The 11,873-nt window shown below is 43.8% G+C and overlaps 3 protein-coding genes across 4 annotated transcripts; 1 reads left to right on the top strand and 2 right to left on the bottom strand.

Annotated features, from left to right (window-relative positions):
• Positions 1-1,643: 1,643 nt before the first annotated feature.
• Positions 1,644-3,173, bottom strand: LOC127759538 (protein SCARECROW 1-like). Its single transcript, XM_052283981.1, has 2 exons — positions 2,888-3,173; positions 1,644-2,748 (listed from the first exon to the last, which is right to left on the bottom strand). Exons 1-2 carry the CDS (start codon positions 2,988-2,990, stop codon positions 2,030-2,032), a joined length of 822 nt encoding a protein of 273 aa, XP_052139941.1. The 5' UTR covers positions 2,991-3,173; the 3' UTR covers positions 1,644-2,029.
• Positions 3,174-6,365: 3,192 nt separating this feature from the next.
• Positions 6,366-8,846, top strand: LOC127760451 (hypersensitive-induced response protein 1-like). Of its 2 annotated transcripts, XM_052284716.1 has the most exons (4): positions 6,366-6,404; positions 7,187-7,446; positions 7,633-7,753; positions 8,072-8,846. In XM_052284716.1, the coding sequence occupies exons 2-4, from the start codon at positions 7,258-7,260 to the stop codon at positions 8,701-8,703; spliced, it is 942 nt and encodes a 313-aa protein (XP_052140676.1). In that variant the 5' UTR covers positions 6,366-6,404; positions 7,187-7,257; the 3' UTR covers positions 8,704-8,846. The 2 variants fall into 2 exon arrangements, with proteins under 2 accessions (XP_052140676.1, XP_052140675.1); XM_052284715.1 differs by having other exon boundaries at positions 6,372-7,446.
• Positions 8,847-9,190: 344 nt separating this feature from the next.
• Positions 9,191-11,617, bottom strand: LOC127760453 (mitochondrial outer membrane protein porin 3). Its single transcript, XM_052284717.1, has 6 exons — positions 11,392-11,617; positions 11,182-11,249; positions 10,405-10,515; positions 10,213-10,302; positions 9,913-10,121; positions 9,191-9,743 (listed from the first exon to the last, which is right to left on the bottom strand). The coding sequence occupies exons 1-6, from the start codon at positions 11,432-11,434 to the stop codon at positions 9,437-9,439; spliced, it is 828 nt and encodes a 275-aa protein (XP_052140677.1). The 5' UTR covers positions 11,435-11,617; the 3' UTR covers positions 9,191-9,436.
• Between the last annotated feature and the right edge of the window lie 256 nt (positions 11,618-11,873).

An 11,873-nucleotide genomic window follows, 5' to 3' on the forward strand; every position in this document is an offset into this window, starting at 1 on the left:
TCGTACCTTTTTTTTTTTTGCAAGAAGGGCTAAGCCGTAGAGATGTGGTAAAAGAGTTATGGGTTTATGACCATTGACCCCAGTAGTACACTTACTGAAATTTACATCCTAGTGCCCACAATAATACACAAGTGGGTACGTTTTAAATAGAATTTCACTGAATTTACTAAAGAACTTTCATCACTTGATTCGAATTCATGTGTGGTGAACTCACTCCTTTCTAATGTTCCACTGTAGATTTGACAGAATGGAATGTAGAAATTGTACATATATTGGGTTCTTTTAAATTTTCATTGCCTATAATAAAATTGGTTGATATGGCAAGGGTTTGTTTGAATTTACATTTGTTGGGTTTCATTTTTCATCATCTATAAGGGAAAGAGTTTCATATACCTCCCTTCAGTGGCAAACACAGGACTAAATTTTAGGAGGTGCCGATGAAATAAAGCATACTAATATAACTAGATTAAATATGAGGACTTTTACGGTACATTCTACTTGAAGTATATACTACCAGTATATTTGATCTAACGGTGTAAATTCATCTGATCTTCCTTCCAATTATTTTACGGTATAAATTGAATAGAATATATTTGTCTTTTTATCTATTTGCGTGAGGGGTAATTTTGTAAATTCGCGTTTCTCACTTAGTCAGATCCGGCCTTTTGCGCCCAGTCAAAGCGAATTTTTCTTGAAGCGGCGCGCATGGGCGACCGCCGTCGCTGGCTGCCTCTGCGAGCACGCCGCGCCGCGCGGCCGTCGACAACCACAATCGGCGCCACCGCCATCGGGAATCGATTTGATTTCCCTCCCCCTTTCTTCACCCAAAACCTACTAGTTCTTCCAAAAATCCCCAAATCGTTAGGTCTGCGGGAGGCAGCGCCGACGGGCTGCGGAGGTTTGCGGGAGGCAGAAGGCGATGAGCAGTTTGTCCTCAACGGGTTCACCGCCGCAAATCTCAGCTTCGATGACATGGCGACGGTGACCCCGAACGGGCTGCTCATGTTGACCAACGGCACGAACCAGCTCAAGGGCCACGCCTTCTTCCCGGTGCCGCTTCAGTTCCACAGGGCGCCCAACAGCACGGCGATGCAGTCCTTCTCCACGGCCTTCGTCATCGGCATCATTGGCGTGTTCGAGGACCAGGGCAGCGGCAGCCTGGCGGCGGCAGGTGGCAGCAGCAGGGCGGCATAATTAGCATAACTAATGTAATTAGCATGGTTACATACCAATATAACTAATGTATGAACAATTCTGTAACTACTATCCATTCAACTCCCACGTTTCAGTCTTCCAGAGAAGGCCTTGAAAGAAAAATGTTCAGACTCCAAAACCATTAACATCGTTTCCAACTTTAGACGATATATTAGAGAATCCAATTTAACAGCACAATTTTTTGGAGCAATGCAGTATAGAGTTGGGCTGAAATAAACAGCTGTTACAAGCTCAAATTACAAAGCAAAAAAAAACAACCGAAGGAATTAAAATTCATCCAATGGAAATAAATCTCTATTTTAAATGACTAGACAACCCTTTTCAGATTTTTAACAAATACCAAATCTACCCTATCATATACTGGTAGTATATACTTATAGTACAATGTATCGTAAAAGTTCTCTTAAATATAAGATAAATCTAAAAATCATACATAAATATATTGTAAGTTCCTATTAAAAACCTTGAAAAACTATCTATCTTTTGATCATCTAGTTTTTTTCCTCTATCTAGCAACAAGTAGTAACATGTGTGAACTATTGGATCTACATCTGCTTTGGCCAGCTGATGGGGGCTTGAGCCCACATTGCCTCCCTGCTAGGATCTTCCCTTTGAAACCGAAATCTAATCCTAATACCATTTATATTATCCCCTAAAGTGTTTCGGACATTTGTATCGATGCTTGTTTGTAAGCTCAATAGTACAAAAGAAAGATAAGTGGAAATTTTAACTCATGCATATTATGTAGTACAAGTATACATGCATTTCGATCGATACACACGTGAGAATGATACTGGGTGAATTGATTAATTAATTAGTTGTTCCGGGAGAATAGTTTGGTGGAGACGAAGACGCCGAGTGCGAACGCGGCGACGGCCGTGGCGACCACCTCCTTGTTCTTCCCGATGGCCTCCGCCAGCTTCATCCCTTCCTCCGCCGCGCGCTCTTTCCACCACGCGGCCGTCTTCTCCGGCTCCGGCGCCGGCGCCGGCGCGGGCCTCGAGGCGGCCTGCTGCGCCGCCAGCCTCGCCCTCGCCGCCTCGATCCTCCTGTCCGCCTCCCGGGACAGCCTCGCCTTGTGTTCGGCCTGTTCGGCCCTGGCCTTCTCCTCCTCGTCATGACGCTCTCGCGCCGCCGGCTGCGGCGGCGCCGCCGCGGGGGCTGTAGCCTTGGGCGGCTCCTCTTTCTTCTCTCTAGCCGACAGCTGGGTCCTCCGCTCGGACTGATCACTGTCAGTCTTCGGCGGCGGCGGCGGCGGCTTGCCGGCGACGTCGTGTTCGTCAGCCTTCTTGGTCTCCTTCTCCTCCTCCTGATTGGCCTTGGGCGGCAGGGCGGCGGCGGCGGCGGTTGTCGCCGGCTTCTTGGGCACGGTGAGGACGAGCACGCTGGCCTCCAGCCTGCCGGTGATCGCGTCGAGGTTGCACGTCGGCGGCAGCTGGAACACCTTGTTCAGCCGGAGGCCGCCGTGCTGGCCGCGGACGGTCAGCCGGCCGGCGGGGTCCACGTGCACCTGTAACTCCTCCTTCTTGAACTCTTCAAAAACAAAAAAATAATCAACCGAGAAATCAAGAAATTAACAGTAAAAACCAACCAAGCCAACGTATAGATCACCATTTCACCTCACCATTACACATGCATGTTGGAAGAACTAATTAAAACAGTTAGTAATTACCTGGGACGTTGACGCGGAGGAGATAGTGGGCGCCGGCGTCGAGCCACTCGTAGACCGGCTCGAAGTCGCCGTCGCGCTGCTGCTGCTGCTGCTGCTCCGCCATGGCGCCTAGCTTAGCAAGTGCTAGCTAGCTAACTACCTTTCCTTGCAATTCCAATCGAAATCTCCTACCCGGTGAGATGCAGCTAGCTCTGGGTAATTAATCTGAGACCGATCTTGAGATGAGATGAACAAGCGATGCTCGATGCTGCTCAGCTGCTGCCGGTGATCGATCGATCGAGGCAGGGCACGCATAAATATTTGCGATCACGACGCACCCTGGCTTGTGGTGCGAGGTCAGGTTTAAGATTATTCCAAGCTTTTTCTTGAGGATCACATATAAATTTCGGTCAGGTTTAAGATGATTCCAAGCTTTTCTTGAGGATCACAGATAAATTTATCATCAAGAATTGGGGAAAGGATAGATTTCGCGCGGCGACGTGTCCGGGGCGCCGGTGCCTTTCGGCTCGCGGCACGGTACCGAGGTTACGTCTTCTTCGTCGTCGTCGTCTCTCCAAAGCTAGCTATAGTTAATTTTCTTTCGCGAGAAGCTTTAGCTAGCTAATTAATTAGCTATCTTCCAGTTTTGGATCGATCGAATGTACTGTAGCGATCAGGTAGTTTATATGCCACATGTTCATGGCTAGCTACTTCGCCGGTTGATGGATCGCGTGTGCCTTCGCGTGATCACTCTATACTTGATAGTGTAATGGCGATGGATATATGGTTTCAACTCTAATGTCTCGTGTTTAATTCTCTAACATGCTCACAACTTTTTGTAATTATTTGATAACCAAGTTCCTCTTTGATTGTCTTTTTTTATGACTGATCACTGTTTATTTCTGAAGTAAACTGAAACTTTCAGTCCATATGCCAGTGTTTTTTTTTCTTAATCAAACTGGATAGGCTGAAAAGCGGATATGTAGGCTTGATCCAAGCCCAGTTGCCCACTGAATACATAGTCCGGTTGTGTTTAGTTCACATTGAAGTTTGGAAGTTTGGTTGAAATTAGTACGATGTGATAGAAAAGTTGTGTGTATGAAAGGTTTGATGTAATGGAAAGTTGGAAGTTTGAAAAAGAACTTTAGAACTAAACAGGGCGTCCATCCTGTCCAGAGTCCAGCAGACTCATCCTTGGCCCAATCCAGGTCCAGCCTATCTGCGATCACTTCGACTAACCAAACTTGTGATGAAATGCTGAAAGTCACGTTTGGAACGTCGCCCACGTTAGCCTTGCCGAAATATTAACAAGACAAAGTTTTGGGACAAAATTCCTTATACGTCCCTCCACTTTGCGTTCTAAATCATGCTCTATATGTCTCTGATTTTTTTCATTTTTATATCCCATCTATGCTCGTCCCTTTAGTTGACCTATCGGCTTCTTCTAAAACAACTATGTTACCTTTCTCATACATACTTATGTGCTACCTACTTAAAAAAACATGGATCTCAGTGTTAAAAAATATAGTAAAATCAAACGGGACAAATATATCCATAACATTCTTATTGAAAATCAAATCCAAATAAAACTTGGGGTTTCAAATTATGGTGAAAATTTTGTATGAATTTCATGAAATTTTTTAATTTTTTTGGATTTTTTTTTAAAATTGTGACAAATATATATATATATATATATATATATATATATATATATATATATATATATATATTTGTCACAATTTTAAAAAAAAATCCAAAAAAATTAAAAAATTTCATGAAATTCATACAAAATTTTCACCATAATTTGAAACCCCAAGTTTTATTTGGATTTGATTTTCAATAAGAATGTTATGGATTTCATCAAATTTGATTTAAATTTCATTTAAAAAATGTAAGTTCTAGTTTTCAAATTTGTAGTCAAATAATTCTACCATCTTTTTTATATGAATACTTTTCACATTGAGAATTATATTTCTTAGAGTGCATAAGTACGAAAGAGGCAACATAGTCATTTTGGAAATATGTAATGGTAAGTCATCTAATGAAGTTTTGCAATTAATCAAATAGATCTATTGGGAATATTTTTGTGTTGTTTGTTAGGGCAACAACCCAAATATGCCCAAAGTGTCCTATTGTTTTGCATTCTTTTTTCTCCAATTTGTTTATCAAGTGGTTTGCTACGAATTACAATGTTGTAAATGCGTATGATCCTTCATCTGCTGTTCTTCGCTCACAGTTTGTCATATTTGAACTTGGAAGGTTTGCATGTCTTCTTTTTTTATGGTCAAAAAAGAACAGATGAAAAACTATGCATGGCCGTCAATGGCTTGGGATTGGATGAGGACTAACAACAGGCAATAGTCCAGGGCTTCTTGGCTTCATGATTTCTCTAATAAGCTATTGCATATTGTGAGCCTTGTCTCTGTTCATGATGTCTCTAATGTTATCCATGGTTGAGACTTATTAACCATTAACAAATGTATGTAGCTGCCTGGCTGCTTGTGGCAGTAAAGTCATTTCTTCACCTTATTAACTGTCACTGCTTCCTCAGTTGCTATCAGTTATGAGTTATACTTCATCTGAATTACGTGGGAACTAATCAACTTGTAATTGGAATCTTGGCATATTGTTCTCCTTGTCATTGACAATAATGTTTCATACTTTCATATAGGGGATTTTCCCGTGCAATTTTACACGGACTAGTTAAATTGGATTTGCATTTGGAATACAACTCTTAGGTCCTATTTCCATAGATAAATTCTCTAAATTCTCATATGTGCAATTATATTTTGCATACAGTAAAATATTTAAAATAGGGTTGGATTTAATATACAACTCTTTCTTATATTTATATTATATATATCATAAATATAATTTATTTTGTATACAACTATTTATATTAATCTACATCGTTATAATTTGATCCAACCACATTCTAATGGTTAGATTTTGTCTCTTCACTTAATGATAATTTCTAGGTCTCTATAACGAGAATATGGTGTGTCCTTTTCAAGCTATCTTTATAATATACTAATTGATAGATAGATTTATTTCTTTCAGATAAAACTCAGAGGCGACATGTCAGAAATTTGTCGTTCTAGTAGTACAAAGAACAAGTACATGGAGGACCTAGCAGCTTGCATGCACAGGGTCTTGGCATCTCGTCAGCCCGAAATGATCGTCCATGTCTGGTTGTGTGCATGGATGAATTTCTTAGAGCCGACCATAGGTCCATAGTCGCAATTGGCTCATGTTTTTATATCCCACTACATTCTGGTGTTTTGCAATCCTTAATGGCATCAAGGACACACTAGGTTTGTAAGTTAGTTCGTCAGGAAACAAAATAATTAGTGCCTCCTGATGACATAGTTAGTCTGTTTCTGGATAATCATGGAGAAGGATATAGTAGTATACAGATCAAGTTGTCTTTACTCCTTAGGGAAAAATATCTTGGCATCTATTTAAGCAGATGTGTGCTCAATTCTTCTGCACAGCCTTAAGCCATTCCAGTTCCAGTGTTAGTACTATTCCGATAGAGGTTAGCTCTGGATTCATTCATGTCACATAGCCTACTTTGCCTTTCTTCTTCTTCTTGTGCTTGTGTCACCATAATCTAGCTCACTTAGTCACTTGAGCATGCTACCATCATGTTATTTGCCCTGTACAATTGATCACATTTTTTTCTTCAGGGGATTGTGTTTTAAATCATCTTGTAGCTTGAAATTGAGAACTAAATGTTTTATAGTCTAGCAGGTAATGAGTTGTTCAGTCAGCGAATCAATGTCTACTACTCTATTTGGTTGGTGGATTGCCAAAAAAAAAAGTGAGGTTAGAATGATATGCAGGTAAAATTAGCCAAGAAGTAAGTCTATGACATGTGGGCCACAAGAATAAAAAAGAGAGGGGAGACCGGTTTGTAATAGTGAACTAAACATTTTTCTGTAGAAATTTGCCAGGATTTAGGTTGGCACTGTTAGTCACGTGATGATGTGCCATCTCTGGCTAATAGTATCTTGAATTTTTTTTCTGAAATGTTTGGTCCTAGTAATTCAAGCCTGTTATTAAACACTAACCGATGCAGTTCTAGGCAAAATTAAAACTGCACAACAGAACAAGTTGTTCTTCACGCAGAATGTCAAAAACCTCATTTTTCAGTAGTTTTTTTTTAATTGGTGGTTCTAGAGGTTTTGAGGTTCGTATAGGAGTACCCCATCCTTTTAAATTTGATGAAATAAATGTAAATTTAATATTATGAAATTTCAAAGTATGAGGTAGGACCATCTAACAAAAATTTCTTCCGCCACTGGTTTTTTTTCAAAGTCTATTATATCAGTCTCCCTGCCCTGAACCACGGTTACAGAAGAGAAAAATAAGGAAAGGAAAGAGAAGGCATGGGCAACCTGTTGTGCTGCGTGGAGGTGGAGGAGTCGACAGTGGCGATGCGGGAGCGGTTTGGTAAGTTCGACAGCGTCATGGAGCCTGGCTGCCACTTCGTGCCCTGGTTTCTTGGCCTCCAGGCCCGCGGCCCCCTCTCCCTCCGCCTCCGTCAGCTCGAGATCCGCTGCCCAACCAAGACCAAGGTCACTTCACCTCAAATTACTAAAAAAATTACACTTTTCTACGCACCAGAGTTTAAATCCTGATGTCTACAAGACGACACATATAACTGTGTGTATTATTAGTTGGGTTAGAGACCGTAAGTTATTGCTTTCATTGTGAAAAATGAAGTCACCTACTCATCTCGTGTTTTTTCCCTCTTTCTGCAGGACAATGTGTATGTAACTATTGTTACGTGTGTTCAGTACCGTGCTCTAGCCGACAAAGCGAGCCATGCGTTCTACACGCTCATCAACACCAGGTCACAGATCCAGGCTCACGTCTTCGATGGTAATTACTTTCTTAATTGTTACTATGGTGATTTTCGTTTCTAGTAAAGATGAAAATAAAATAAAATTATGGTGGATAAAGACAAAGTTAAGACACGAAAAATAAAAAAATTAACATACGATTAATTAAGTTTTAATTATTACAAACTAAAAATAAAGTTATCTAATATTTTAAAGCAACGTGTGTATATATAAAGTTTTCACATCAGATATACCGTTTTACTGTTTAGCAGTGTTAAAATTGAGAAAAAAATCTGTATCTTACTCGGAAAAGACAGTTAAGCATGTACTAAAAAGATAATAACTGTGAGGCATGCAGTGCTGAGGACGAGCATACCGAAGCTGGCGCTGGAGGAGGTGTTCGACAAGAAGAAGGAGATCGCGGAGGCGCTGGAGGAGGAGGTGGCGGAGGCCATGGCGCCGTACGGCTACGAGGTGATGCGCGCGCTCGTCGTGGACGTGGAGCCCGAGGAGGCCGTGAGGCGCGCCATGGGCGAGAGCCGCGCCGCGGCCGACAGGGCGGTGGCGGAGCGGGCGGCGCGCGCCGGGCGCGCCGAGGCCGACGCCGAGGCCGCGCGCCTCGCCGGCGTCGGCGCCGCGCGCCACCGCCAGGCCGTCGTCGACGGGCTCAGGGCCTGCGTCGTCGCGTTCTGCGCCGCCGTCCCGGGCGCCACGCCCAGGGAGGTCATGGACATGGTGCTCGTCGCGCAGTACTTGGACACCGTGAGGGAGATCGCCGCCGCGTCCGCGTCCGGGTGCTCGGCGGCGGCGGCGGTGCCGTTCCTCCCGCACGGCCCCGCCGCGGCGCGCGACGCCGTGGCGCAGATACGCGACGGGCTGCTCCAGGCCGTGCAGCCTCCTGCCGCCGCCGCCGCAAGCGTCGCCGCCGTTGGCCTTCCATTGCCATTGCCAGTCGCCAGCGTTTGCGAAGGTATCACAGAAGAGCAGTAGTTGAGTTGAGTTGGGTTGCCTTACTGTGTCAGTGTGTAATGATGCCAATGGTTACTGCAAATCTAGCTACTATATATGCTGTGTCTTGGATGTGTTGTGTACAAGTGATCTGGATCAAGAAAAGTGTCATGCAGTTCTTCTCTTGTTCTTTTTGCAATTGAATTGCTTCTGCAAGGATGCCAGAACTTAATGATACACATTGAGCATGTGTGGAGCACACGAACTAAGCAGAAACATCCCTATTTCCCTTTGGAGAGACTAAGCAAAATCCATGTTCCAGGTTTTACTGAATCTTCCTTTCATTTCCATCAACTCCCCAAGCATGGGAACAAGATTTATATCATGCATAACAGTATATACCACATTAAGCTCTCCAAGATGTCAATTATGACACTACGTAAGCATACAACGAAAGGATTTACATACCAGAATTCAGATGGAAATCCAACCGTATGATGGAAAACCAGATCAACGAATTCAACAAAGATGTGGAACACAGAGATATCTCCATCATATTTGACAGTATTCAGCAATAGGTCTCAAATCACCCAAAATTATTAACAACAGGCGCCGAGGATAAAAATATATAGCCAATGCTAATGTTTGCCTAGGGTAATGGTGGGGAAAGAACTCAAGATCAAAATGAAGCCACAATGGTAGCTGTGGCCATGTTTTTTCCATGTTATTCCAATCCACAAGAACTGAAGAAAAATTCCTAGGATGCAAAACATACTCAATGCTTGAGCACCAAGGACAAGCCAACTTTCGTGCTCTTCTCAATTGCCTTGGTGTCAACCTCACCAGAGATGGTGATTAGCGATTTGGGACGCCATTCATGCTGGACGAGCGCGCTGGCCATGCCATAGTTGTTGAAGCGAGCCTTCACTGTCGTGTGAGGGTCCAATGAGTGCTGGGACCCAAAGATCAGTGTGCTCTCATTCCTTGAGAAGCTGTGGGACAGCTCAGCTCCTACGGCAGTGTTCGAATGGTGCTTTACCAGGTGGTAGTAGGATGCAATCAAGGTATCACCATGATTGTTCCTGGACAGGAATTGTAAGGTCAGTTACCAAACTAAATAAACTGATACAGGAGTAATGACCACAACAACCAGTAAACAAGAAATGTTATTCTGGAATTGGCTTCTCAGTCAGACTTGGAAGTAACATGCAGTGCTAATATATGATAACCATGCATAGAATCAATACTTACAGATGCAGAGAAGCAATAAGGTCTGAATTGGTTAGACTCAATGCAGCATTGTACTTGGTGAAATTGCTAGTCGCAGTGTCGAATGCAACATCAACACCAACTGAGAGCTCTTTGCTTCCAAAGACACCAGAAAGGTTAACCATAGGATTGGAATTCAGGCCAACACTTGCATTGATGCCAGCATATTCATGAAGGTACTGGAGTTCAAGCTGTTAAGGCAGCCAAAAAATAATATTAATTGCCATGCCTGTCATATTGGATTTTTAAAAAAAAAAGAAATGGAGAGCTGCCCAAAAATACCTTCCCTGACCTCTGGTCTGGAACTACCAAACTAAGAATTGATTTCAACCCTGGAGTTCCAAACTCATCAACCGTGACTGTTGTTAAAAGCTGAAAGATACAAAAAATCATCAACTCATGATTATGCAGGAAAAACTACAGTATTACCATGAACATTGTGCGTGTGCAGGAAAAAGAGAACTGAATGCTTACATCGGACTCTGAGTTTGCTTTGACATCAACAGTCAATTTCTTGTTCTTAAACTGGGTTTCGAGCTCACCAAAGACAGACTCATTTTTCCTTGTTCCTGCAGCTGTGATAGTCTGCAGTACAAACAAAAATCATTAACATAGAAAGCACAAATCAAATGCGCAGACATGCTGAACCGCAATTGTACTGAATGGCTGATAACATATCAATCTCCTCGGTAAACAATTCATAACCACAGACCATATGTGCTATTGTTGCATGGAAGGTGCCAATTGCACTTAATAATAGATTTCACAGTCGCAATGTGACGGCAATAAATCTATGATCTTATCCCCCAAGAGACATTTTACAGTGCTTGGAAGGTTTTGAAGGTACCTCCACTTTTAAAAGAAATATCAGGTGTTGTTCACTTAAAAGTGGAGGTGCCCCTATGTATTATAGACTAGTAGCGCGCAAGCATCTATAAAGTGGACATCTCATCCCATCAACATACATCATCTGATCTTAAATATGCACGTATGTAGATCCTAAACACGGTGTTTCATCCGACATTCTATTCTCTTCTATTCAACACAAATCGTAAAATGTTTCTTTTAATATGGGGATGACTAAAGATGATCTAGCTAAGAAAATCACCAGAAATGATCAGCCCCTCTAAGTGGTGATTGTCTACTCAGAAATTCACACCGACACGAGAATACAAATCGTGCCAGACAAGAAATGGTGGGTGACGGATCCGAGTGGGAGAGAGAGAGAGAGAGGGAGGGGAGGATACTCACGACGCCCTCGGGGGTGCAGGTGGTGAGGGTGAACTTGTGGTGCGTCCCGTAGTCCCTGTAAAGCAGATCTGCGGCGTCGGCAGCGGCGGGGGCCATCAACAACAAACGTCACGTCAGCGAGGTCGAGCACGAGAGGTGAACAACAACCATGGCGAGAAGAAACGAGAGTGAAGGGAGAGGTGAGGCCTGGGGGCGCAGGGGGCGCCGTACCTCTGGTCTTCTTGCCGATGTCGGTGTAGAGCCCTGGCGCCATGGATGCCGACGGCGTCGACGGCGAGAGGGAGGGGATCGATATCGCGGCGGCGGCGGCGAAGGCGGTTAAAACGGAGTCGCGCTTCGCTGGCTCTCTCGCTGCAGATCTCGTGGCCTCCTCCTCTTCGCCCTGGACCTGGACTCACTTTTTCTTTTCTTTTCTCTCTAAAAATAAAGAAATGAGCTTTTTCTTTTTTTTCTTTCTTTTTTTTCTTTGGCTGGGCGTGGGCGCGGGTGAGGTGAGAGGGAGAGGGGATGATCCGTGTCGTCGCGTCGTGCTTCGTGCGGACTGCAGAGCAAACGGCGGGTCAGGCTGTCAGTGGGGTCCGCATCATTCGACGCCGCCGTGGTGAGCATCTGCGTCTTTATTCTAAGCACGTGCGTCGGGAAGGGTGGTTGCGGGCGACCGTGGGCTTGGTTGGGCCTGGCGAACCGTACAG

The sequence above is a fragment of the Oryza glaberrima genome, chromosome 1 (assembly GCF_000147395.1).
Source record: "Oryza glaberrima chromosome 1, OglaRS2, whole genome shotgun sequence".
NCBI classification, from domain to species: Eukaryota; Viridiplantae; Streptophyta; class Magnoliopsida; order Poales; family Poaceae; genus Oryza; species Oryza glaberrima.

Excerpts from the sequence above, each read along its gene's own strand:
- LOC127759538 (XM_052283981.1), bottom strand. The coding sequence starts at position 2,990 with ATGGCGGAGCAGCAGCAGCAGCAGCAGCGCGACGGCGACTTCGAGCCG. Across the intron at positions 2,749-2,887 it reads CCTCCGCGTCAACGTCCCAG|AGTTCAAGAAGGAGGAGTTA; the intron begins GTAATTACTAAC and ends TTGTTTTTGAAG.
- LOC127760451 (XM_052284716.1), top strand. The coding sequence starts at position 7,258 with ATGGGCAACCTGTTGTGCTGCGTGGAGGTGGAGGAGTCGACAGTGGCG. Across the intron at positions 7,447-7,632 it reads GCTGCCCAACCAAGACCAAG|GACAATGTGTATGTAACTAT; the intron begins GTCACTTCACCT and ends CTCTTTCTGCAG. Across the intron at positions 7,754-8,071 it reads CCAGGCTCACGTCTTCGATG|TGCTGAGGACGAGCATACCG; the intron begins GTAATTACTTTC and ends TGAGGCATGCAG.
- LOC127760453 (XM_052284717.1), bottom strand. The coding sequence starts at position 11,434 with ATGGCGCCAGGGCTCTACACCGACATCGGCAAGAAGACCAGAG. Across the intron at positions 11,250-11,391 it reads CATCGGCAAGAAGACCAGAG|ATCTGCTTTACAGGGACTAC; the intron begins GTACGGCGCCCC and ends CCGACGCCGCAG. Across the intron at positions 10,122-10,212 it reads CAGACCAGAGGTCAGGGAAG|CTTGAACTCCAGTACCTTCA; the intron begins GTATTTTTGGGC and ends CTGCCTTAACAG.